The sequence below is a fragment of the Haemaphysalis longicornis genome, unplaced genomic scaffold (assembly GCF_048455015.1).
Source record: "Haemaphysalis longicornis isolate Haplotype H1 unplaced genomic scaffold, Haemaphysalis longicornis Haplotype H1 scaffold_12, whole genome shotgun sequence".
Lineage (NCBI taxonomy): Eukaryota > Metazoa > Arthropoda > Arachnida > Ixodida > Ixodidae > Haemaphysalis > Haemaphysalis longicornis.
The window spans coordinates 104,760,986-104,788,578 of record NW_027526225.1 but is presented as its reverse complement, the minus strand read 5'-3'; the positions used below and the strand labels follow the sequence as shown (position 1 = coordinate 104,788,578).

Below are 27,593 nucleotides of genomic sequence, written 5' to 3'. Positions count from 1 at the left end.
TAGACCTTCCTAGGCGACAGGTGCACAAGTACTCACCGTACACCTGTTGGGTTTCTCGCCGGAGTGGACGCGCATGTGGATGAGCAGCTTGTAGCGGGCGTTGAAGGGCCTGTGCCGGCGAGGACAGCCTTGCCAGAAGCACGTGTACTCGTCCCGTACGCGCTGGTCGATGTGGCACGACTCGATGTGTCGCACCAGGCTCTCCTGGTCCTCGAACAGCGCGCGGCAGTCGATCCACTGGCAGTCGTACGAGCGTGGCTGCTGCTGCTGAGGCAGCAACAGCTCTCCCGTGGTCGAGTCAACCTCTGCCAGCTCGGCGTCCGCGGACCCCGTGCTCTCGAAACTCGAGTAGTTGGACGGCTGACTGCTGTCGGATGAGTACATCTTCTGGAAGGCCAGTTTGCGGGCCATGTGCTGGTCGTACGAAGGCGGAGGAGGCTTCTGGAGGTCCAGGAGCAGGGACGACACGCTCGGAAGAGGCTGAGTGGAGTCGACAACGCCTTCGCTGTGCTCCATTCGCACCGCTCTTGGAAGGGCGGCCGTGTCGGCGACAGCCGAGACGGGGGGCTGTTGCTTGATGACAGCGAGGTTGTCGTCCGGCTCGAGGAAGTCGTAGTCCCTCAGGTCGGCCAGCTGGTCCACTTCGTCGATGGCCTGGAGGACGAATCCCGGGCCTTCGAACGGCGATCCGCAGTCTTCCCGGGCGGCCATCTTGAGTAACGTGGGCGAATACGGCGTGCTTAGGCGGTGTCCTCCGGAACGCGGGCTGCTGGGTCTTGCGGAAAGGTGACCGTAGGCCCCCGGCGCGCCCGCCACGAGGTTGGACGCGGACGGACAGCGGGACCCATTAAGGTAGGCCACCAGGGATGTCGGAGATGAGCGTATAATGGTGTTGAGGTCCATGCCGTCGGTTGAGGTGGGTGATATGGAGAGCGATCGTTTGCTTCGCCGACTCGTGAAGGATGACCGGGCTGAACTTCGGTTACTGGTGAACGTGGACAGCGTTGGCGAAGAACTGGTCATGGCAGACAAGTCGGAACAGCTCGACCCCACGTCCGGTGCCATCCTGAGCTGCTCGTCAGCCTCGAAGAGCGCAGCGACCGGAGACTCTTCTTCGATCGCGTTTCCCGTCCGGACGTCTTCTTCCTTCACGGAGCCTTCCGCAGAAAAGTGGGTCAGGCCGAGGCTGCCACTCTTGTAAACAGGTTCGACTGGACTGGCAGCTTCGAACACGTCGTCGTGCTGAATGAAGAGGCCCAGTGAGCCGAGGTCTTCGCTGAACGGCTTCTCGGCGAAGTGAGGTTCCTCCTTCGCGACTAGTGCGTCCTGGCCGAAGAACTCTTCTTCGTGGAAGTCGGCGAAGCAGCCGAAGGCGTCTTCGGGACTCCCCGAGTGCGGGACCGAAGCGGAGTGCCCGGATGTGTACGAGGAGCAGGGGCTGGGCACGAAGCAGCCCTGGGACGACGCGACGGGCTCCCCGGAGGAGAGGTCGCGGGCGCAGCAGTCCTGGGACGGCGACAGGTCAAGGTGCATCGCGGTGACGGCCTTCGAACGGGTCAGGCGCGCTCGTGGCCGGCTGCGCTCTGCAGTACCCTTGGGCACCGAGTCTTCTTGGACTGCGAACAGAAAATCGCGCACTTGCGATAAGCACCCATAAGCAATGAGTTTTCTAGTCAAGTATGTGGACAAATACCTTTACACCTGATGAAAGCAGAGAACTAGCAGGTTACCACAGGGAAATAACTAACCCGTATTTATAAAGAATAAGCTGAAAAATTTTCACCTGGGGGAACAGTGTTTCTTTATAAACTCGACGTCTCTTCATCTTTTTATAATTTTCAAACAAAACACACATATCATTCTGAAGAGTACATACCTTTAGCCTGTTACCTTTATTCCCTGCCGAAGCGAAATCTCTCACTCGGTAAAGAAAAAAAAAGACACACTAGGCTCAACTAGAAGGCATGTCGGGCTTACGCTCTGAGAGAACAGAACGCAGGTGCTTCATTTCTTTAATAAAAGTAGATGTCTCATGACTCGTCAATCTGCAACAATTTTCAGTTCAAAATTGACCGAATCACAAAAACGCATGCAGTTTTGATAAGTATTGCAGTGACGTCACTTCTACGTTACCTACCGAGCGCCATACTTCACGGCCTTTATCGGGTTACGTTAACAATAATTCCATCTTAGCTTCCTTAGCACATCAGTGCAACACGAGATTTGCCCAAAGGCGCTATATCAGGTGATTTGTAGGACTCTTATGTCCTCTTTCATTCCTACAGCTCTACATCGCAAATTTTGGCGATATTTTTTGTGCTTTTCGTCAATTGTGCACGCTTAGGCGCCCTCAAGGACTGCTGCATTGGTGACCAAAATATGGCGACAATTACTGCAACAACTTCCGTGCTGTCACCTACAACTTACCTTCAGAAAAATCTGCCCCTGCCAGCAATAAAAACCTCATGCATAACACAACACATAAGGACATGCCTTTTTTCGTTACGACATCGCTAACACAGGCTGTGACAACCCTTAGATAATAAAAAATATCTAAAACAGTGACAACAGCTAGGAAAATGAAAATGACAAGGTGCAAGAATAAAACTAAACCCCGTTGTCAGGAAACATCGGCAGATGCCGGTTTTACTTGACCGTGAGTAACAAGAAAATTGTTGTGAAGTACCCTAGTAATACCGTTCATTAAAGATGATCCACGATGTTGTCGACACATACCACCAGCTGAGGAACTATATTTGCTCGTGGTATATATTAGCATCGCTGGTCACCAACCATTCGCATTAATATCTACACGCAATCAAGGTTCAGCAAACTTACTCGATCAATCCATTCGCGCTCACTCGTTGAAGAAGCAAGCCTTGTGAGGACAGCCTACAAAACACTCTTCTCAGATCGGTGGCAAAGGCGGAAGTGATTCCCAGAGCTCTGACCTTATCACAAGGTTCCCGCAGCGCTACAAACTTCGCGCTCTCCAGCCCTCGGCTCTCTCTAGCAAAAAAACAGCGCGTAATTTCGAATGCAAAACCCCGCCCTTTCGTCTCCTCTCAAACGGCTCACAACGCAAACGAGAGGGAAAGTACCAATCAGCGTGCACTTCAACATTTCCTCGTTTCTTTTAAATATTTCTTCCTAGCTCGCACTCAGCGCTTTTGTTTTGTGATGCAACCCTCGCAGTAGAGGGACGGGAGGAGAGAGGGAAGACGTTTCGGCTCTCGAGTCACACGTGCGTCGTCTTCGTTCTATCTACTTTTCATTTACTTTTACGTATTTCCACTCCGACGACGGCGTGTCCCCGCCGCGCGCCTATTTGGAGCCCCGTTCGCCGCATAGGGAGTATACACAGGCTTCCAACGATGCTTAAATGCAAGAAGGGAGAGGAGGGGGCCTTGGTTGAAATCTGAAGTCCCGTACACGTGCAGTAAGGGCACAGCAAGACCCTTCCATGCAAACCACTCCGTTTTTTTTTTTTCGCAGTGCCTCCTTTTCTTTGTATGATTACTTTGTGAAGTTGTTGTCTCTTCATGTTGTTGTCTGTTTTCGTATCTTTCGGCCTCGCTCGTGCACTGGTGGTTGATGCTACGTTACGACTACTTAGGGTTCCTGCAGCTATGAAGAGACCCCTAACGCGGCCACCACATGTGGCGAGTCGTGATTTTGCGCTGCTTTTTGAACTGACATTGCAGCATTGCAATGAAGCTTCCTTGTCGCCAACTGCGCTGGGCTTTTTCTTGCCGTTAGTGGCGGCTCACTTTTGCAGCTGCTTGGTCGCTTCCTATGCCGGCGGCGTCGAGGTCGCGGGGTAGGGCGACATATCGGACGGATATCGCTTTTTCCCGACCGAAGGGAAATCACAGTTACGCTGCAACGTTTCCCTCACCCCCCCCCCCCCTTCCCTGCGCCTATATTTTGAATTTCCCGCCATCAATCATGCCGCGTCGTCATTAAACATGTATTACTCCTATTGGACAGCCTTTTGTGTGTACTTTCGGTAACCCTTAGCGTTATCCTTTCATTGTCTGCTTTACGCCGACACCGATACTTTTTAATTAAGGCTGGCTGCAGTAATCATCATCATCACCAGCATATCTACGCCCACTGCAGGGCAAAAGCCTCTACCGTAGATCTCCAATTATCTCGGTCCTGTGCGAACTACGACCAATTTATCCCCTCAAACTTCTTGACCTCATCTGCCCATCTAACTTTCTGCCGCCCCCTGCCACGCTTGCCTTCTCTAGGGATCCACTCTGTTGCCCTTAATGACCAACGGTTATCTTGCCTTCGCATTACATGCCCTGCCCACGTCCAGTTCTTCTTCTTAATTTCTGGAATATGTCCTTAACACGCGTTTGTTCCCTGACCCACTCAGCTCTCTTCTTGTCCCTTAATGTTACACCTATCATCATCCGTTCCATTGCTCGCTGAGTCGTCCTCAACTTAAGTTCAACCTTTCTAGTGAGCTCTAAGTAGCTGCCCCGTAGGTGAGTACCGATAAGATGCAGCTGTCATACACTTTCTTCTTCGGGGGCAATGGTAGGCTGCCATTCACTATCTGAGAATGCCTGCCGAATGCAGTCCACCCCATTCTTATCCTTCTAATTACCTCTGCCTCATGGTTTGGATTCTGGGTCACAACTTGGCCTAAGTAGATATATTCGCTTACCCCATCCACTGGCTCACCAGCTATCTCAAACCGCTGTGCTCTCCCGAGATTATTTATCATTACTTTAGTTTTCTGCAAGTTAATTTTCAGGCCCACGGTTCTACTCTGTCCAGTGCGGTAGGCATGTTTTGCAATTCGTCCCCCGAGTTACTTAGCAAGGCAAATCTAAGGTTACTAGGGGCCCTATTCTCGACTGCACAAATTGCCGGCAATTCAGGCAATTTTCCGGAAGTCTTTTCTGATTGGCTTTCAATTTTGGTCACGTGCTTCCGGTTGACAAAGCGGTTGTGTGTGCTGTCGTCATTTTGACGTTTCATGTCGTTTACGGACATCAGTTCTAAAGTTTGCCTTATTTCTCGTTACTAAAGGCGCATAATTCCTGGCCGGCAATGAAAAACCAGACTAAATGCAGCGGACATGACAACGTAAGCCTGTCTTTGCTATTCAACAACAATACTGGTTGTAACACACACCCCCTCTGTGATTGGCTGAGAAGGCGTGACGTAATTTAAACAGTTGGCAGGAACGATTACGTCATGCATTGGCAACTTCAGCCTGCGTAAAAGTGACGTAATGCTACGTAACAGCTTAAAAATGGCGGCTGTTTTCGTCGCAAAATACAAGCAAAATAGGGCAAAATATTGCCCCGGCTTACGGCGCCGCGAAATGTGCGGCAATTTGCAGCAGGCGCAGTTTCACATGCGCGCTGTTTAAAGCATGTTTCCTACCGAAACAAATTATAGTTTCAACTGCTTCCAAGTCAGCGATCATGGAACACACAAATAACATGCAGTATTTTGCTTTTATGTTTGCCAATGAAATAAAAATTATTTGTTTGGCGTAACCGCAACATAAGAGGGCAGTACAAGCCTCTCCATGACAAAGAGAACCCAATGCATGGCATTTGTCCACACTTGTCCTAGTAAGCTGTTGGGTCACATGATCAAACTCAAGAGAAAAATAACAATGAAAAGTGACTATTTAGTTCATTACAGCGCTGATTGCAGTCGAGCTTGACGAATGAGTGAATCGGCGATATCGGTGCGCTCCGCGGTTATCAGGCGTAGCGCTTCGCTGCTCTTATGTGTCATAGAAGCGATGGTCGCGGCCGTCTTTTTCTGTGATCACGCCATAAACTTGTAACATAGCAGCAGACGATGGCGTGGCGGCGGTGGCGGCAGGGAAGGTGATAACGCAACAAAGCTTGCATTGAAGCAGAGAGCCCAGCTATATGTTAATAAAAGCGTTTGAAAGAAATAAATAGATACGGTAAAAAAATTGTGTGATATTCTTTAGCTTGACATCCGCCTTTCGCTCGCTTTTGGATCAACGTTACTCGATCGCCTTGTGGTGTTGGCGCCAAATTTGACCTCCAGAAATGTGTTTTTCTTGTCAGCCTCAGCTACCGTCTTAATTTTTATAGTACATGCCAAGTGTTTTTATATCCTTCTTGCACAATATTTGATACCTTAGTAGCGATCTTTATGAGTGACTCGTCAAATTACACTGCATGTCGTCATAGCTATAGGTGCAGCACGTCACTGATTGCTTACGTCGTGCTTACGCAAAAAAAACATGGGCGAAATGCCGGCAATTTGTGCAGTCGAGAATAGGGCCCTAGGTTACCATTAACCCTTACTCCCGCCTGTTCCCAATCCAATCCAGTACGCAATATTGTTTCCGCCAACGTTTATCTTTTTTGATATGGTGTATAATAAGACACCTTGTGACAGTATAACATGTCTTACCCTTTATCTTGCCTTAAGGCACGTACTTGTAGGTGCCCACGCCATGTAGGCCGAACCGGAAGTCCACCTTACCAATTTCTCAAGAGAATATCGCTAAGATTTAGAGCGAACCACTGTATACGGTTTTATTGTTTAAGTATTTCAACATCTTGGCATGTTCTACATGGTGCTGCGCATGCGCAGTGAGAGCATCCTGTCGACTGCTCCAATTCATTGCGCTAGCACATCCAAACTATAAAATCGATGCTCCAAGGACAAACGAGATGGCAAGGTCTGTGGATGGTGCGTGGTGGGCTCAGTCCCGGTCAATTGCAAGAACTATTTTTCCCGATTTTCTGCTCAACATCTTGTTTAGTGGCTCCGAAAAAAAAAAGTCGGAAGAGCTAGTGCGTTATCTCTACGTCCGTGTCCTTGAAAAGCTGTCACTGCTCTTCTTAAGATGCTTAGTGTAGTGCAAGAGCCGCCGACGGGTCTGTGTAACTAACTAACAGTACGTGCTTGGTTAGAGTTGTGGATGCCGAAAGAGCAGCTAAAGTCTTCTCAACTAACACGCGAAGAGCGCGGACGCGCCCAGACGGCGATTCACGCCCCCGGGGGGTCCACAAATCGAGACGACAGAGCAGGACCAAGGCCCAGACGCGATGGGTATCGCATGAACACCGTACGCTGTCGTCGTTGCCTCGCAAAAGTTTTCAAATTTGGCGGTTAACGCGATGAAGCTGTGCACCATGGCAGCGAATGTGTTGTCATAGTGGAAGCTTTGTATTAATTTGGACCATTCTAGGTGCTCTAAAGTGTACCTAGAATGGGTATGTGTAGAATTGTACCTAGAATGTGTAAAGTGTACCTAGTGGGTCATATGTGGAGTGCTAGGTGTTGTGGGGACGGCAAGGAGTTGTTGCGTGGTACTTGAGACGGAATCGGGTATAAATCACACGGGGGGTGGTTGTGGTTTGCAGGAGATGGAAAGGAAAATAAATGCACTGGCGATATTTTGAGCTCGTCAGGGAACTCACCTGCATACAACCCAGTGTAGAGGAAGGGAAGTAGAGGGGGAGTGAAAGGATGACAGGGAGAGAGACAGAGAGAAAGAGAAAGGTATAAATAAAGCTGTCAGTACGGTCACATCAGTCAGTCACTGCAGCCAGGGCTACAGCCGCTGCGTGAGGCCGGTACTCTCCAGGTAATGGAGCAAATGGGCGAAGGCTTCCCGTTGTGCGACAATACACGCGCGGCTCCGCATTATAAGAGTTGTAGACGACTCACGGGAGATGTCTGGCAGACTGGGATAGGAAATTTTAAGTGGGCTTCTTCAGGTGTCTCTTGTCTACTTCTTGCAAAAGAGGGTTTCAAAAATTAAGCGTTTATATCTTTAACAATAAAGCGAGGTAATTTGGCCCACGCCACTTCCTGCACGCTGTAGCGTATGTTTATTGATTTGGTAACCGATAATTTAGTTTGGGTTGCGTATTTACGTCAGGTTACATAGTCGAGCTGCTGTCATTAGCTAAAAAGTTAATAATGTTACCAACACGAATTATTCACAGCATCAAATTCTACTTTGGGTATACACGAACATCAGAACAGCACCAATTGTTAGTTCAGAAACGGTTGCATTCCACTCTTTTCGCTCCTCTATCATTTCAAACTACCAGAATTGCTTTTTTCTGGTGCGTGTAGCAAAACTATTACAATGCCACCTGTAAAATGCGATGACAGACAACTCCGACCGTTGAATATAGGTACGTTGCGCTGATGTTTGCCTTTTCTTGTCATTTCTTGGTCATTTCTTGTAGGGAAGATGCCCCGCATATCACGGGCTCGGTTCGTAGCATTCATATTACGTAAGTGTCGGCGCCCACTCCTAGTCAGCAACAGCCGGGATAATCACGAATCACGCACGGGCGCCCACACAAAGACGGCATGTAAGGTAACGTCATGATAACAAGGCCTAGAAGAACGAACAGTTTAAATGGAGCAGACGAAAATACGTTGGCTGTTGATATTGTAGCCGTCCAGTTAGATTGAAGATAATACAAATGACAGGGAGGAACTGATGCATTTATCACGGCCGTCGTTCTTTACACCGTGTCTCAGCGTCAACCCCGTAGATCGTTGGCACGGCATGCTGCAGGAAGTGGGTGATGACGGGTCGAGGAATCGCCACTCGTTTACCGATGCCCTAGCGTGCGCTACAGACAACTTTAGTAGGAAAAGTGCTGCGCCCACAGCGGCCTCTGTCCGGTGCAACGTGCCTATGGCGTCAATAGCGAGTTTCAGCTGACCGTTTTTCACGGTCCGCTCCGCTCCGATAGCAAGCGGGAGCGCCATTGCGCATGCGTGGCGCGCTTGGCCGCAAAGGGCATTGGCTCCCGTTGCGCTGAGCGGGCCGACGATGCCGGAGCGGACCGTCGAAAACGGTCAGCTAAAACTCTCTAGTGACGTGTAATCTAATCGGAAAACAAGGTAACGAAATCTTACTCAGTAGTCTGCGGTGCTGTTGAACAGTGAAAGTTGCCATCTCGACCGGACAGCGCCTCCCGGAAGGACACTGCGCCTCTTGCGCGACTTCGAGGGAAGAGTTTCAAGACACGGTTGCGAGCCTTATATATACGCGCAGACCCTGAGCCCTCGGCGGATTCGGCGGGGAGATCCCAAAAATAAGCAGGTGGTTCCGACGACCTCCCGCTTGGGGTGAGACGGTCGGTGGTGGCGGTACTCCTGGCAACAGGTTGCCGACTCGAGTCGCCCGACCCGAGATATTTTCGGGAGGACCACCGCGGCGGCGATCACGAGGGTTTCTTCTAACCAGCGACCCTCTTTTTGTTTCCACTTGAGGTCTCCCCCTAACTGCAGTTTTAGACGCTTTGCAGGCTGACTCACGTGAGCCGTCCTTTCTCCGATGCATGAGTCATGCTAAATAAATGCTGTCACGGAGTACGTTGTATGCTTGGCTAAAACAATTCCTTTATTTTTAGTGTGATCATGATGATGATGGTGGTGGTATTGTCAATTATGGTCGTTATGATTATGGTATGACTATTTTTATGATGGTTATGGTGCTGCTGCTGATAATGATGGTAATGATAATAACGACGACGACAACGACGATGATAATGACAATGACGATCATTATTATGATGATGGCGGTGATGATGGTGGTGTCCTAATGATGATGATAATGATGATGATGATGACGATGGTGACGATAATGACAATGACGACAATCGTTACGATGATGGTGGTATGGTGATGGTGATGATTATGATTATGATGATGGTGATGGTGGTGGGGGGGTGGTAGTGGTGGCGGCGGCGGTGGGGGTTGTGGTGGTGGTGGTGGTGCTGATGCGGTGTTTTCGGTAAAACAGGAGAATTCGTAAACTTGTCCTGACGGAACACCGAGAAGTTACTTGTCCAAATAACTAAAAAGAATGTGAAAGTGCGAATGCAGGAGTTGAATTTGCGCGGTTCGGTAATGTTCGCGAAAGAGAGATCACACACACACACACAACTACAAAGAAAGAAAGATGCATTTATTCACAGACACCTATTTGTGTTGTCGTTGTACTTGATTGCTAGAGCGGATCTCAGCTTTGAAATTTCGTGTCAGTACTCCTTTAAGCGGGTGCATTAGCCCTTCTCACGCCCGATTCCTGGCCAATCCCCCACGTGGGTATGTGCCATGCACAGACACCTATTTGTGTTGTCGTTGTACTTGATTGCTAGAGCGGATCTCAGCTTTGAAATTTCGTGTCAGTACTCCTTTAAGCGGGCGCATTAGCCCTTCTCACGCCCGATTCCTGGCCAATCCCCCACGTGGGTATGTGCCATGTCAGCGGCCAGACAGCGCGCGCCCATCTCCCCCCGTTGAGAAGGAAGACGAGGAGATTCCTGGCCAATCTCCCACGTGGGTATGTGCCATCTCCCCCCGTTGCCAAGGAAGACGAGGAGCGCGCGCACCCGCAGCTGTTGCTATGTGGACGGACGGCGGTCAACGGAATTCAGGGTCGCTTATAAAGTGCATTCGCACTTAAAACGGTTATATTTGTATTGTTTATGTTTGGTATTCTTAATTCTGTTGCTCGCCTGTATTTCGCTTCTCGCGTAACATAGGGTAGTACAGAAACAAAAGAGGTTCCGAAGTTCAGAACTGTCGGGGAGAGGAGGGGGGAGGGTTCATATATTGCAACAATCTGAGCTTGTTTCCCAAGAACCACTTTTGTTCTACTCCGCCACGTTCTTCTCTTGCGACCCCCGAAATTTCTCCCATTGTTGTCATTGGGTCGACGCATGTCTAATCGCTATGCCCTGGCATACAACTTGCTAAATTAAGCTGTGCTTCTGACCGTCATCACCGACTCGCAAGCGGCCTGCCGTAATTTTCAAAATGGCCGGCCGTATCTCAGCGATGGCACTTTATCTACTACATAAGGCTTCGAAAGCACGGAAAACTTCATTGGACATTTATACCATTTGGACACCAGGTCACGAGTCCTTAGGGGGTAATGAAGCGGCAGATACCGCAGCCCAAGGCCACTCACACAGGGCTTCAGCCTTCATAGGCACTCACCCCGCTGCCGACAACCAACCGTCCATCCCCAAGCGCAGCAGAAACATCTTAGAGCACTACAGGCCATCAAGAAGACGGTGCCCGCCACCCCACCCGAAGCTAACCAAAAAAGAAGCCACACAACTACGGAGACTCGTTTCCGCACGCCACACAGCTGTCCAATGTACACCCCACGATCTTCAGGTACGACTGCAACTTCTGCTCTGGGACGCCCAACACCCTGTACCACATGGTGGGGGAGTGTAAGCGCGTCACGGAACTACAAGAAATCATCGCACAGACACAGGAGCAGTGGGAGGTCCTGCTAGCAAGCGACGTCCTGGAAAACGAGCGTGGCCTGGTGACCAGGGCTATTCGAGCTGCAGCTGGGTGTGACATCCCGGACTAGGGACGCCACCCACCATGGATGACCGACAACCGTCCCGCGCTCCTTTATTCCCGTTCAATGGGAGCAATAAACGTTGTTTTCCTCCTCCTGTCCAGAATTCTACAACCTTGCCTCCACAGAAAGTTCTCATTGTTGTCCTACAAGGCATAAAGTTTTATACTGAGTTATATAGAGGGAAATGTGGCACTATTGTTTGCAAGAGCCGCGATTCAACAACGTGCCGTCGTGTTCCGTGGAGTACAGTTCCACAATTGGAGCAAAAGGAACACTAATCAACGTGAAGTTCAACGGTTGCAGATTTTACTGTGAAGCAAGATAAGTTTGCCCCCCCCCCCCCCCCCCCCCCCTCTCTTCCCTGTATTCCGGTGAAGCCGCTTTACTCGGCGCCGCTCCGGCGTTCGTTTCCACCACCATAAACCACTCTATCCCAACTGTTATTTGCCGGTGCATGTCTTTCACGTTTAAACACGCGCACATAAACGGTTGCCGGTTTATGCGTGAACGCGAAGCTGTAGGTTTCATGCTCTCACTGAAGGTATGTCCGTTGTGCTGGCGGGAGGCTTACACGTGGAGTACCCCAGGGATCCATACTCGGCCTGCTATTATTCTTGTTATACATAAATGCCATCGTGCATATTTTCTCCACAGCAGATTTAATCTTATACGCCGCCGACACGAACACATTCTTTTCCGGCAGTGATCTTGCTCCTCTCCAGGCACTACCAAATTGTCTTGAAAAATTGTCGATATAGCTACAAGCGAACCAGATTTCATTGAACCAAAATAAAACCAAGTTTGTCGTTTTTCGTACTAAGAATAAGTATTTAAGCCAACACATTTCTATCCAATTTTGTTGTACGACCATCGAACAAGTCTATTCACACCAATTTCTTGGTTTCACGTTCGATGAAAACTTAAATTTGTCAGCTCATATAAATAAAATTTGAACCGATGTGTCATGCTCTATTGGCGCCATCTATAAACTGAAGCAGCTTCTGCCCAAGTGCTTGAAAAAGCAGCTGGTTCTCGTTAATACGCTCTCGCCTCACTTATTGCTCGCTTGTGTGGGAAGCAACTGGCGAAGTAAATTTAGATAATCTACTTGTACTTCAAAAGAAAATAGTACGCTTGGTAAAAACAAATGTGTCAACTAGAACCCACGATGCCCCACTCTTCCACAAGCATACCATAGTGACTATTTAAAACAGCAGAAACAAAAAAATGGCTTTGTTCATTTACCAACAGTTAAAGAATAATTCTGATGCCTTCATGGAACAATACGCATCGCAGAACCATGAATACAATCTACGGCACGCGAGCTGCAACAAGGAAAGAATCCGCACTGACTATGGGTCGCAAAAGACAACTTGCATAATTCTCGACTTTTTGAACAAACACCCTGTGATTCTTACGCTGATAGAGTCTTCTATTTCTGTACAATCTTTCAAAAAAAAAAGTTGTGTATTGGCTGGAGCTCAATTGAACAAGATACGATATAGATAAGCCCAATATTACCGTTGAATACTGCTCTGCATTTCTACTTTGTGATATTGGGTACACTTCCAATGCCAATTATTAACAACGTTCTTAGACTACTCTAAGAACGTTGAATTATTAAGTTAAAGAAATTCCACTTTTACTTGTGTTACCTAAACTTTGTATCAAATAGAATTTGTTTTCTGTATTATGTTTTCTGTGCTTGAAAATCCTCTACTTTGTCGCGTTCCGCCTGAGTTGTGTGTTAAAAGCTGGTTGGTGGCTAAGGAGGGTGATGTCGCTTTTTCAGGTAATTCGTTTGCCTTTTCGGCATCCCCCGAAAACAACCGCTTCCATGATGTTTGTTATGCGTTCATTATGATGTTTGCTCGGTAATATCTTCCTTGTAATTTTTTTTGTTTGGTTTTCTGGAATAAAACATTCACATTCACATTCCCGTCCAACAGCCAAATGCGACCTGTCTGGTGTCTTCACTGGTCAAGCGAGGAGCGAATTGGGTTGGTGACACGTGTTACAAAGGCAGTAAGATGCCTGCGACGCGGGACAGAAACAGACAGCCGCATGTTTGTTCGCTAGAATAAAGCTCGATTCCTTCGGTGTTTCATTCCGCTAAATGGCTAGGAAGTATTCTCAATCGCAAATAACAAACAAGCGTGGTTTGTTTGTTAGTGGTATGTTTCGTGCACTCAATCGACTGCGTCCACTTCGACCCATTTTCGCAGAATGGAAGGGCACTAATTTTGTAGCGTAAGCTACACTGGCCGAGATTGAGACGTTTTGAACTGACTTTGAAGGGCCCTGCTGCGCAAGCGCGAAGAGCATTAGATTGGATAAGATGTGAATTTGGATTTGGATTAGATTGGATTGCATTGGATATGATTGGATTGGAAATCAAATCCATTTGGAGTACGGGTGTGTAGAGAATTGGGTCTGCACATTCGCCGGTCTGCGCATTCCAGAGGAGGGACGTCATAGCTGCGGCAGACACACTGGCGCCGGCGCGTGCCCAGTTGTAGGCCTCCGTTGCGCAGTAGCCAAGTCTGGCGCTGCGCCGGAGCCGCTTGATAGCCGTTTCGCGTGGCTCCTGGAGAGCCGTGCTTCGCATCCGTGAGGAGCAGTGGATGCACTGGACTGGACCGCACTGGACTGGATTGTAGAGAACTGGACTGGACTGGACTGGACTGGACTGGACTGGATTGGAAATCGTTTTAGCAGAAGTAAGCATGATCATCAGCTAATCCTAGAAAACCAGGAAACCTAAGAAAAACCAGCTGAACCTTAGCTACGCTACGTATATCCTGGCATAGCCGAGCTTAGCCACTGCGATTTTCTTTCGCTATGATTCGAGCCGCCCTTGCAGCCGCTCTCTCGGAGTGGCCTCCGAGACCAACAAATTACAAAGTGGGCAAGACAGCCCTTTCTCGTCCATTACTGCGATGATAGCTGTAGTTATCTTTGGGATATATTTTTGAGCAGTGGCAGCAGTGAGTGGTTAAAGATCCCCAGGGGGTCAAAATTATTCCGGAACCCTCCACTACGGCGCGCCTCATCCTTTGAGTAGCGTCGGTGCGCCATATGCACCCCAAAATCGAATCGAAAAAAAAAGCCGTTCCACTCATTGTGAAAGCGTTCGGAGGTGCATTGCGGTGAATCGCCACAATGGGCTGCAGCACCGTTATCCTGGGCTGAAATCTGGACACACGGGCGTTTTCGTTTTTGCTTTATGGCTTTTTCCATTCGCTGAAGGTGTGTCGCCGGTTTACGATCCCGAGGAGTCGAGTGGGCACCGTAGTGTGGCGCTACACTCACGTGCGATTCTTGTCGACATCAATCGGTTGTCGGGGATAATCTGCTGAACCCATAGAGTTTCATACTAATATACACTAGAGGGAAATCTGGCGCCACTGTCTACGGGAGCCGCGCTTCGGCTGGCGTTCCGTAATGTACCGGGCAGCCACGTTCTACTTGTCCTTGGCATGACTCATGAACAGGCTGAAAAGTTGGCTCTGGCTGCTAAAAGCAACACTATTACTGTAGAAGTTTCATCAAATTTGTTTTGTCATTATAAAATTGAACCTCCATAAAGAATAATTTGTCACTAATTATATGCAAGCTTTATACACGATGAACAAGAAAAAAAATGTTAACCCTTTTTTGTCGATTTTGGCTTCGAGACAAAAAGAAGCTATATGGCTAGCTAAGCCAAGTAGGCGAAGAACGTCGCCTGCGGCAATGGCGCCGCGTACGGCGGCCCGCTACTGAAGCGACAGATTTCCCTCTAGCATATATTAGTATGAAACTCTATGGCTGAACCGTAGCCATAAACAGCTTCGCTGTAAAGGAATTTAGCGCGAGCTCGGAATCACCGAGCATGCAAAAGTCTCTATCTATGAGGTTGGTCGTGAGTGTGTCTGATATCTCCCACTCGCCTAACCCCAATTCTTTCTTAACCAGTCGTGGTGGCACAGTGGCTAAGGCGTTGTGCTGCTGAGCCAACGCACATTGGTTCGATCCCCCCTCAGCGACCGCTTTTGCGATAAATTCGGTAACCAAAAACGCCAGTGTGTTGATGCTTCCGAGCATGTTGAAGAATCCAGCTGGTAAAAATTTATCCCAAGCGATATACTACAGCGTTCCTTATAGCTCAAGAGAAGCTGCGGTACGTAAGCCCGCCATCCCCAATCTTTTTTTAAAGCGACAGCTTTCTTAGTGTGACCGATGGCGTGCTATCAGAAAACTGCATTGTCTAATAGACCGGTTGTTCGAGCGAGCAGCTCTAATAAGATGTCTTGACACACAGCACGTGCGTGACTTCCATTGAATCAAAATGGTTACTTGAAAATCGCAAAAAAAGGAAAGGTTTTAGATACGACAATACATGCATCGCGATCACGAAGAAGCAGTACAATAGTATCCCTTTATCTCATAAACCCGTATCGGTATGCGCTTAGATCGCTCGTAGAGAGAGAGAACAACTTTTATTACGAGCATTGATCAGAAGATCATGTAGAAGTGGTTCCGTATTCACAGGAATCCATGCGCCGTCTCGAACACGGCTGCCCTCTCGACGAGGATGAGCTGGTCTGGGAGGGAGGGGCTAGGCAGCAGCGTCTCCCACTGCTCTTGTGGTTCGGGGCAGGAAATATTAGTGGCGGCAATCCTGGCGTAACTTTACATTCTACAATAATGTGCCTGAATGTCCCTGGCTGCTGGCAGAATTTGTATCCGGCTGAATATTTGCTGTGGAACATTAGGTTAAAGGGACCCTGCAACACTTTCGATAAACGCTTTCACTCTTTCCTTCGCCTCTGGAAGAACTGTGAAAGCTTTAGTCATCGCGAGCACAGAGCGGCACTGCGTGATTTACTCGTCGCACCAGATACGCCTTCCGTTTCTGCTTTGTTTTTTGTAGCTTTATTTTTAAAGTTGCTATCGAAAAGCGTTCATTGTTGAAACTGGAGGAAGACCGGCCAACAGCTGCTACATGGCCTTAATGACGTAATTAGAGCGGTCGAAGAACGTCAAGACCGGGAAAGAGAGAAAGATCTTTTGAGCGAGTTTACAAGTTATCCGATGGGCCTAGAGTCGTAAACTTTGGCTGAGGTACTTTATGTTGGGTGACTACGTTCTGCAAGCATTTAAGATTTCCAAAAAAAGTTCAAAAAACTGTTGCAGGGTCCCTTTAGGTCTGGTGGGATGAGAGTATGTATCTGATTGAAAAAGTCGTAGAGTGGTTTCCTGATCCTCTGTGAGGCTTGGATGTGGGAGTGGGAGTGTTCTCCTACTAAGCCTGTAGTGCTGAGTAATCTCTTGAAATGTAGTGAGTGGGGTGAGCTCTAGCGTACTCTCTAAGGCCTGTTTGGTCAGTACGCAGGCCTGCTGGTGAGCAAATTTGTTTACTCACTGCGCGAAAAATGGTCGCATGGGTTCGTTTTTCATTTGCGATTTGGGTCCTTGAAGGTTTGACAATCGATTGGACGCACTTTCAGCGAAAGTTGGACGCATCTTTAGCGAAGGTCCTGAAGTACTTTTGACACAGCTATAATGTTAGACAGCTTTCGCCCTTCTTTCAACTTTCTTTAGGAAAAGATTTAGTACTTTTTGTTCAATTTCTTTCTTTAAAAGTTACCAGCATAATTTTTCTCTCTTTTTTTTTTTGTCAGTGGAAAGCGTACTGGGTCAGTCGTATCCAAACAATGGCGCAGCGCCGTTTCAACCGCGACAATTGCTCACTCGAAGGTGCGCTAAAATTGGCAACCTTCTTTGTTCGCGCCGGCGCTGCGCTCAACGCGGGGCTCGGCCCCCGGGTCCGCTGGGGGTCTCTCGCCCCACCCTCTCATTCGCCGGGCTCACTCTTTCCGCTACCGTATTTATAATTCAAAAACGCTCCGTGTGTCGTGAGCGGCGACATGTCGACGGGTGCGCTTCGTCAGCGCCACGACGTCCCTTCGTGACGCAACGCCGCGGCAACTCGAATCGTAAATCAAGCCAGGCGTGTATTCTGGGGCGCTATCGGAGCAGAAAGCTTCCGTATCAGCAGCCAACGCGTCCACGAGACAATCTTGGCGAAAAAAAATTAGCAGTGGCTGAGCTTGGCTATGCCTGGATATACGCAGCGTGAGCTAAGGTTCAGCTGGTTATTTGTAGGTGTCCTGGTTGTCTAGGATTACTTTAGCTGATCATCATGCTTACTGCTGCTAAAATTACATCCAATCCAATACAATCCAGTACAATTCAATTTAATCCAATCCAATCCAATCCAATTCAGTCGAGTCGGCGGCGGCTCCGGTGCGCCAGCTGTGCGCCGTGAGACGTCACTGCTCCTCGCGCGTGCGCAACACGGCTCTCCATGAGCCACGCAAAACTGCTCAACCTTGCCCAGTGTAGCTCACGCGACAAAAGTCGTTCCTTTGAACGGTGATGAGGTAGAACGCCTGGACTACGGCCCTGAAACAAGGAAACAAGCCCTGGAGGGCTTAATGCGAACGTGTTAAATGGGCTATGGAGACAAACTTTGGATCATTAAAAATACTGCCTTATCCCGATAACAATAATGCTTGTTTTATCGCAAACTTTATGCGAATAATCAAGGTATTATTAACGAAAAAATTTACCATTCCTTCCTAAAGAAAATTGAGAGAAGTGCGAAAGCTTTCTCACATCAGAACTGCGTCAAAAGTGCGCGAAAACCTTCGCTAAAAGTGAGTTTAATCTATTGTCAAATCTATAACGACCCAAATTGCGAACGAAGAACGAAACCACGCATCTACGAACGGTTTAAATGTATGCTGGTACGTGGTTTATGAGATAATGTTATCCTATGGTACTCCTTCTTCGTGATAGATACGTGCATTGTCTTATCTAGAACCGTTCTTTTACCGCAATTTTCAAGCAACCGCTTGGAGATAATGAAAGCCCGGCTTCAAGCGCGCGCCATCTGTCCAGAGATATTAATGGGGAATTCCATTGGGAGAACAGAAGCAAGTGGAGCGAGCAGCCAGAGCAGCACACGGGAGTAACGGGGACGTGTGCTTTCGTTCTGCGAATGAAACATTCGCGCTGCTACGGGAGCAGTGCAAAGAGGGGGAGGGCGTGATGTCAAGAGTCATGTGACTAAACTTTTCCCGCTCTCGCTTCCCGGAGCATTTCGCGCGCTCGTGTTGTCCGCACGCTGTTCCTCGCCAGTTTTGCCAGATACGTGCCGGTGGTTTTGTGTCTGCCTTCCGCATGGCGACCAATGAAGAAGCCGAGCGGATGTTCATGTCCATGATAGGGTCACCATCGTATCTCCCAAAAATTAGCTGCGAACGATAACAGCATCCGCCGTCTTTTCCAGATACGACTCTACCTTCGGTCGCTGCTCCGGCGGGGGGAACAGGTGCTCGAACATAAACTCATGCAACGTCAAATCGTCGTCGTCGTCGCTTCTGCTGCTGCTGTCCGATTATAAGTTTGCGCTTGAATATGTGGTGCTTTCATCATCTAAAAGTAGCAGCATCGTCCAGACGGCCGCGCTTAGCTGCTGCCGTACGCACTGAGCGACTATCGTGGCTGCTGGATTCCGCCATTTTTCCTCCGCCACCCGGAGATAAAACCAGAAATGACGTAACAGAGGTCATGTGACTTCCTCGGCGTTCCCTGTTACTCCGCCGCTGGCGACGGAGCACCGAGAACTGCTCTCGGCGCCAAAAAAGTGCTCCTCCCCGACCAATGAAACACAGTTCACGAGGGTGCTGCTTTGGGCCTGTTGGTATGACATGACGGAATCTTGAAGCGCTAGGACACAAGGGACAAGCGAGTGGGACAACACAATGCGCTACTTCCAACAGTTTTATTAGCAGACGAAAACACATATATATACACATGACCGCCGAATTTGGGAATGACCGCCGACGTGTAAGAATGTATTATGACGTGGGCCAGTGGTCATGTGTATATATATGTGTTTTCGTCTGCTAATAAAACTGTTGGAAGTAGCGCATTGTGTTGTCCCACTCGCTTGACCCTTGTGTCCTAGCGCTTCAAGATTCCGCAATGAAACACAACGCCCCTGCTCCTGCCCGACCACTGGAAGACGCCAGAACTCGCGAGAGCACTTTGGGTGCAGTTAGAAGTGCTCCTGTTCGCCCAATGGAAAGCGCTATAAGTGCAGAGCAATTTACGCGCTCGCGTTGTCGTCGTAGCTCGCTCGCTGGACCCAAGTAGAGCAACAGTGCGTTCCGTTGTAGCGCTGTCGTCGCGGCGGACCCCAGAGGCTTCGAAAGCCAAGCGGTTTATATAGTCATAAGCATTCGAAACTCGTTAACCGCTGGTGCTTGCAATACATCTCCCCGTTGTTTAGCGCAAAGAAAACTATAGGTACATTTGAAGCAACATACACGTAATTAACCATCAGTGCCCGCGTTTATTTAGTTAGGCACGCTGGTTGGGCTGGTTTTTACTAGAGTAAGCGAAAAAAGCGCCCGCGCAAGAAACAAATGGTGCGTTCGAAATGACGCAGGAAGGCTCCAGCCGCGCAAGAAAAAAATTACGCGTTCGAAATGACGCAGAAAGACCCCAGCATACGAAATTAAAGCAAGCACAGAAACAAGAGAACTCCCGCTGGCGCAGTTTCAGGCAGGGGGCGCGCGAGCACTGCGAAGGCGGGAAATTTGAAATGCATTGGGTGACAGCAGTGAGCGGATAACGGCGCTGCAGCCCATTATGGCGAATTATTGCTCGACACTTCCGACAGCTTTCACATTGAGTGGAACGGCTTTACGTTTTATCAGAGATTTTCGGTCGCCCAAACGGTCTATGGGGAAATGCATTAGATTTTAGAGAGTTCCACTAAGAAGGCTTTCGCTTTAAAATAACGAAGTGGTCGCGACTCCCCCGCCCCTTCATGGCGCCACCGCAAAGAAGCATCACTGGGAGATTGTAAGGAGGTCTTAAATGCTTACATGAAAACTGATTTAATAATTTTCTGTTCTTAGGGCAGCGTGTTACCACTGGTCCCTACGCCCTGATATGTGGGTTATAATAAATTCTCTTTACCTCCCCCCCCCCCCTTCCACCGTTCCAAAACGCACCCTCAACGTCGAAGTAGCGCTATCGCGTCGTGCGTCTTAATACCTAAACGAAGATGTCGTCTGCAACTTTCCGTGTCTTCGTCTTTTAACTTGAAATGCTCCAACGGGCAGACGACGCCGTTCACGCGGCAGCTGCCCGCACTCAAAGCTATCCCCAGCAACTGTTATACTCACGTGCCACAAGGTTCGCCTGTCACGCGGCACGCCCCGGGCTAATTCTTGAACCTTTCAGTCAGGGGCGCTTAGTTGTATGCCATACTCTTTTGGGATAACCTCCAAAGAACTCTTAAGAAGGACTTTGAATTGACTACACATAGTGCAGTAAAAGCTCATTAATTCGAACTCGGTTAATTCGAACTTCCGGTTAATTCGAACTTACACCCCGGTCTCGGCACAGCCCTGTATATTTCAATCTGGGAAAACTCCCGATAATTCGAACGCGTCGGTATCCAGAACGGTTAATTCGAACTGGGATCCCCCGGTTTCCATCGCTCATCGCAGAAGAAGTCGGCCCAGAGTTATTACAGTGTGTTGCAAATACAAACCAAACAAAATTTGCGAAAGATGCAAAACAACGAAACAGAAAAACAACAGCATGGTGCGCGCGCTCGCTACGCTTCGGCAACAGCTTATTTCACTTGTACAAAGGGCGCCGTGCCACCGGCCCCAGTGCTCCGGTTCATGTCATTATCATTTACGAAGCATTATTCACGCAATCGCCTGCCACAAACGTGTAGCAGCGCCTAATTCACGATAACGAGTCCAGAGGTGGCTTCTTTGAATTCTGCCCTCGCAGTGTGGCGCGATTTCCATTCATTCCAACGCACTCCCGCTCATTCAAACTCCGCTTAATTCGAACAATTTTATGGTTCCCTTCGAGTTCGAATTAACGAGCTTTTACTGTACAAGGTATCTAGTATCACCTGCAAACGATGAAGTGCCATACGATTGTTTTTAGGGGCGAAGCCCCTTAGCGGCTTCGCCCCTACCTTAGCGGCTTAGCCCTCCTGTCGTCGTCGTCGTCACCGTCGTCTCGTGTAGTCACGGGACTAAAACACCGGGAAACTCGTTCACGTCTCACGCTAGAACGTTACGCGTGCTAAAAAAACACCGGGACACTCGCTTGCGCCTCGCGCTAGGGAGCTTCGTGCTTCAAGGACAGGAGACTTCTACAGCAAAGCTGTATACCTCTATCCCCGATGGTTTCATCTCCGTTGGCAAACACGCTAAGGCGCCAAGAATACACTTATACACTTTATGTTTCGCCCCTTCCCAGGCTTGACGGCAGTGGAGATGGCCCGGGATTTATTTTCTAATCGCTCTGCGTAGTTACTGGAAAACGCGAATGCTGGAAAGGCACGCTGAGCCTGTGGTTTTTTTTTTCAAGATCGCACTATTGCCAAATGATCATTAATGTTAAAGATGTCTCCGACCAAAATGCTTCTCCACTTACTGGTACCCCATGCTTATTAGTTGTTCACTTTTGCCCCCGTTTTGAAGCAAATGTACATAATTGTTCATTGTGTTTAGTATTGTTTTTAATCTTGTGTTCAACCCATTTGTATGTGTACGTAGTTGTAAATCATCATCATCACCAGCCTATCTACGCCCACTGCAGGGCAAAGGCCATTAATCTCCAATTACCCCGGTCCTGTGCTAACTGCGAACAATTTATCCCCGCGAACTTCTTGATCTCATCTGCCCATCTAACTTTCTTCCGCCCCCTCCTACGCTTGCCTTCTATAGGAATCCACTCTGTTGCTCTTAATGACCAATGGTATCTTGCCGCCGCATTACATGCCCTGCCCACTTCCATTTCTTCTTCTTAATTTCTACTAATATGTCCCTAACACGCGTTTGTTCTCTGACCCACTCCGCTCTCTTCTTGCCCTTAACGTTACACCTATCATCTTCCGCTCCATTGCCCGCTGAGTCGTCCTCAATTTAAGTTGAACCCTTAAGTGAGTCTCCAAGTTTCTGCCCCGTAGGTGAGTACCGGTAAGATGCAGCTGTCATACACTTTCTTCTTCAGGGACAATGGTAGGCTGCCATTCATTATCTGAGAATGTCTGCCGAATGCAGTCCACCCCATTCTTATCCATCTAATTACCTCTGCCTCACGGTTTGGATTCGGGGACACAACTTGGCTTAAGTTGATATATTCGCTTACCCCATCCACTGGCTCACCAGCTATCTGAAACCGCTGTGCTGTCCCGAGGTTATTGATCATTACTTTAGTTTTCATTTCATTGATTATTTAGTTGTAAATTTACATTCTAAATTTCATTTCCTGCATCAACCTGCAGTGCAAGAAATACTACGTGGAAAAAAGTTGGTGCACTGGAAACACTTTTGCCTTTGGTCCAGAGCCTCGGGTTCACATCCCGCTGGATCTCAATTTTTTAACACGAAAAAGTTTTATTCCCGGATACACAAAAATTTCACGGACGTCATATCCGTCATGGAAATGACGCCAGTACAAAGAAGCAAGCGGCCTGTAAAGGTGCACCCCTGCACACAGGGTCTTCTTGCGGGGAAGCAATGTTTAGTACTAAAGAGAACGCTATGCTTAGGGTTGTTCGTTTAACATTTTAACACGAAAGTGTTTTGTGCCGGGATACACCAATATTTCGCTTACGTCGTATCCGTCACGGAAATTACGCCAGTACACATTTGCCGAAGCAGCCGGCAGCAGGGCGTCACTCGCCAAGCACACCCACAAGACAGCCACCGACCCGCAAATCATGCTCAGCTTCAGGTTTCGCTGCACATTTCACTTTCGTGTTTTACCGATTCCTATGGCAGAAAAATCAACCAACATTTCTTTTTTATTTGTTTGCTTTGTCTTTACAGCGGTGGCCTTTCTGGTATCATTTGAGCTGACGGACGACGACAGTCGCTCTTCGCGTGTGATGAGACACCTAAGGCTTTCGCCGAACATCCCAGAGCTTCACCGCAATAATTAGGAGCCGTGCGATAAAGCTGATTTACAAAAAGTATAGAATAACCGTTAAACCGTTTCTTGCACGTCAGGATAGTTCATTTTGAACGCTCTGTACAGCTTGTTTCTTCCTTTTTCTCTCCCCTCCACAAATCGCAGCTCGTGCAGAAGTGGTAACATGCATGAAAGACGCGCTTCTTGCTTGCTGGCTCCGTTCGTAGAGCACCAGCAGCTGCAGCCTTAGAAGTGTGGCTTAAAAACGCCGCACGACCCCCACGTGGCCAGAGGAGTCTCGTGTTGTTGGCGCACACTCGTCGCTCTCGCAGCGCAAAGCTAGCGCGACGCGTGGGGCCGACTTCGTACGACGGGAACGAGCTCAACACGTGCGCGGCGCGAGTGAAGCTCGCACAACCCTTCCTTTAATTTCTCTCTCTTTTTTTCCCTTTATCTCTTTCTTTCTTCAAAGCGATGAACAGACAAGACAAAACGAAACTCCTTTGTCCCTCTTACATACGGACGCTTCTTGACGTATTGGCGCAACACTCGGCATAATCGTCTGTTCTTATTTAGCAGATGTAGACGCTGTGCTTTCGAGCCCTACAAACCGGCCGTGGCCCCCAGGCACCCCAGCGAGTCTTCGAACAAATGTTGATAAACAAGTGATCAATGTCATCAGGCGCACTGGACGAGGAGCACAAAGAGACTAAGGCAAGGTTGACCTTGTACAGGTTTCATCAAAAGTAACTGGAACACGTTCTAGTAAATTTACAGAAATTTCTTCCGCCGGAAACTGGCTGACTGCGTTTGAGTGCGTTTAAAGGAGTCCTTTCTAATAGAAAAAAAGCTGTAAGCCGGTACTCGCTGTCATAAAGCAAGTAAGACAAATGTTTTGTGATATTCAGAAATCCTTGTTCCAATTACTTATGACGGCACCTGTACAGCCAAGCGGTGTATGAGCTGGACCATTGGCGGGACCAGAGGGGGGGTCTGGATGTCCTGACCCCCCTCTTAATTTTTTAATTTAGACCCCAAGAAGATGAGCCCTTAGTTTAAGAAAAAAAGTATAGTTGATGATGTTGTTATATTTGTTGTGCTTCTCGTTTTCCGAAATTTCGATGAATAAAAAAGGATACCATACTCCATGTTCTCATCATCATCATCATCATCATCATCATCACTGATAGAAGCTGACCACCCCCTCAGAAAAAACGTGGATCCGCCCCTGAGTCGGACTACTACTACTACTACTAATACTACTGCTGCTGCTACTACTAGTACTACTACTACTACTACTACTACTACTACTACTACTACTACTACTAATACTACTGCTGCTGCTACTACTACTACTACTACTACTACTACTACTACTACTACTACTACTACTACAACCACAACTGCTACTACTATTAAAGCGGAACCCTACTTTATTGGGTCCTGAGGTCCATTTGAGTGCATGGCTGAACCATCCCGGTCGTTTCATTCCGTTTCATAAACGGTAAAGATATGACAGCACCTGGAGCAATCTACTGGTTCACTCTCACCACTAGCGACACTATTTTGAACTTCCAAAAAGGACCGGCAGTTCGAACTCCGTGGCTTTGAGGTAATTGTTGTCGTTGGAAAGCTTTATTTCGAGCCTGGTAATGTGGGAGGTGCCCCTCATTTCAGGAGACAATGGGACGACTGTGTTGTCTCTGCCTTAGAGACCACAAGTTGCTGGATTCCCTGGTTCCTGTTGAAACGGCCTGGGTTCGAGCCCCCGCAATAATACGGGATTCTTTAAAGTAGTTATGTTGAGGTAAAAATGATCTAAACCAACACTTTTACCCATTTATAACAGTGGTTAGGAGTGCACTGGGCCGCCTGTTACAATATTTTATTGAGTCTTTGTGTCGTGCACGAAAAACCAGTTTTGTACTGTTGGCGAAAGGCAACCTCGCGTACCGGCTGTTTCGAATCAGCGCACCACTGTGTTCCAAGCTTCGTGCAGCACCCTTCGGCTGTGTGGCGGAGCCTTCACTACGTGCGCCTTTCGAGTGGGCGCATCTCTGTCGGTGACTCAGGCTTGCAGCCAACGTATCCTAACACGCCGCTACATGCCTGGGATCGCTGACGTCTCTCTGTCTGCGTGATTGAAACTTTCGCGGTGGCAGACGACGTGTGTAGAGACATGTCAGAAGGACGCAGACACCGTTGCGGAGACCTCCTCCCTCCTCTCTGGGTCTCAGCGCGCGTCACTACTGCCAAAGCGTCACTAACTCTGGAAAAAGCGTTGTGTGCGTCTTTACCATGTCGCGCCATGTGCAAAAACTAGAGAGAACGCTTGTTTGACCGTTAGCGCTTTGGGTATAAATAAGAGCCCCCCAAAGCGCAGACGTTCCTTCCTGTTTGAGCAGTGAATCAATGCTGTCACTTTGCTCGAGTCCTGTACTGTAACCTCGCCCGTCAGGGCATTGTTCTTGTCTTGCTTCGGTTCATCTCTTGCCATGCGGTAAACAAGTTACGTTCGCCTTCGGTTTCTGGTCCTCATCAAGGCAGCAACATTTGCTGGCCGTTCGCTTCACCATGCTACCCCACGCATGTTGAAGACTACGGATCTCGGCTCGGGGACACCTTCCCGAATGCAACGAGGCCCAGCCATTCACTATGCCTGGAGCATAGCTCGCTCCTCCATGCGACGCCGTCCATCAGTCACATCACCTTCTTCACCGCAATAGTACGCGGCCACCGCGTCCCATTCACCACGCCAGTGAGCAGCGTTGTAATTGTTCAATACAATACAAAAGTTGCTTTAGGACTCACAACAACTTTTAATAGCGGATCAGTTTAAGCTTGAGTTCCATTTGTGGAGAGGAGGAAAATACTAGGCCACGAAGTGTGAGGGAAAGTCGCGAGGAAACGAGGAGCTGACGAGCAGGGGGGGGGGGGGGGGGGGGCAGGGGGGGGGGTGCGCGCCCCAAGAGATAAAACTCTGGTTGATTCCTCTGTCATAGGAATAGGTAAAACACGAAAGTGAAATGTGCAGCGAAATCTGCAGCTGAGCATGATTTGCGGGTCGGCGGCTGTCTTGTGGGTGTGCTTGGAAAGCAACGTCCTGCTAGTGGGTCGCTTCGGCAAAGGTGCACTGGCGTCATTTCCATGACGGATTTGATGTCACTAAAATCTTGGTGTATCCCGGAATAAAACACTTCCGTAAAAATATAAAACCCAAAAACGAACAACCCTAAGTATAGCGTTCTCTTTAGTACTAAAGATTGCTTCCCCGCAAGATCTTGTGTGCAGGGATGCACCCTTTCCAGGCCGCTTGCTTCGTTGTACTAGCCTCATTTCCGTGATGGACATGACGTCAGTGAAATCTTGGTGTGTCCCGGAATAAAACACTTTCGTCTTTAAAAAACGCTTCGTGTGGTCGGAATCTAGCCTATGTCCCTCGTGTTATGAAACCGGCGTCTATCCGACTGCGCTATCATCGGATTCGGGACGCTTAGCATTTCATTTGGGTTCGTAGCTCGGGCGTTGGCTTTGGAATTAAGCTGAGTTGAAGTCGACTTTGGCTTCGGGCTTTGGAAGTTTGGATTTTGGACATCAGGAGGGTGGATTGCGGTCTTTGATTTGGCTCTGCTTGCATGGGGAAAGCTTCGCTTTTTAACCTTTTAAGTGCGAATGCACTTTATAAGCGACCCCAAACCATCCACCGCCGGCGGCGGCGGCGGCGTCGGCGTCCGCAGTGCTCCTCTATATTTAAAAAAGAAACAGCATCCGGCGCCAGGTTTCGATCCGAGGACTTCGCGGCCGCAGCGCGACGCTCTACCGACCAAGCCACGGACGCGACGGTGGTGACGCCGCTGAGTCGCCAACGCACGTCGTCAGCGGCGTGCGTTGGCGACTCAGCGGCGTTATAGCGGCTTGATAACTGCGTGGTGTACACGTGATACTACAAACCCGATGGAAGAGATGGAAGAGAAGGCGGCGAGGCGGTGGGCTGCGGGGGCCGAGCGCAAGCGCCGCAAGCGGGCCGACAACCGTGCATTCGCACTTTCACATTCTCCCCCTCGGGGAAATGCGGGGGAATTTTTTATAAGAACGACGCTTTGTTTTTGTTGTGTGTTTTGATTATGCCTGCTACTGATGCGGAGCTAATTAATCTTACTTGGGGTTATAACTGGCCATTTTTAAGATGATGACCGCTCAA

At 48.7% G+C, this 27,593-nt stretch overlaps 2 protein-coding genes across 2 annotated transcripts in view; both read right to left on the bottom strand.

The window, feature by feature from the left end:
• Positions 1 to 27,593, bottom strand: part of LOC144163186 (BET1-like protein) — a 441,394-nt gene that overhangs the window by 161,809 nt on the left and 251,992 nt on the right. The gene's annotated exons all lie outside the window — the stretch shown is intronic.
• The window catches only part of LOC144163182 (uncharacterized), an 88,058-nt gene that overhangs the window by 20,984 nt on the left and 39,481 nt on the right, over positions 1 to 27,593 (bottom strand). Inside the window, exon 3 of the mRNA XM_077694011.1 lies at positions 37 to 1,616. Within this exon, the coding sequence (XP_077550137.1) occupies positions 37 to 1,616 (1,580 nt within the window). The remainder of the gene's footprint in view (positions 1 to 36; positions 1,617 to 27,593) is intronic.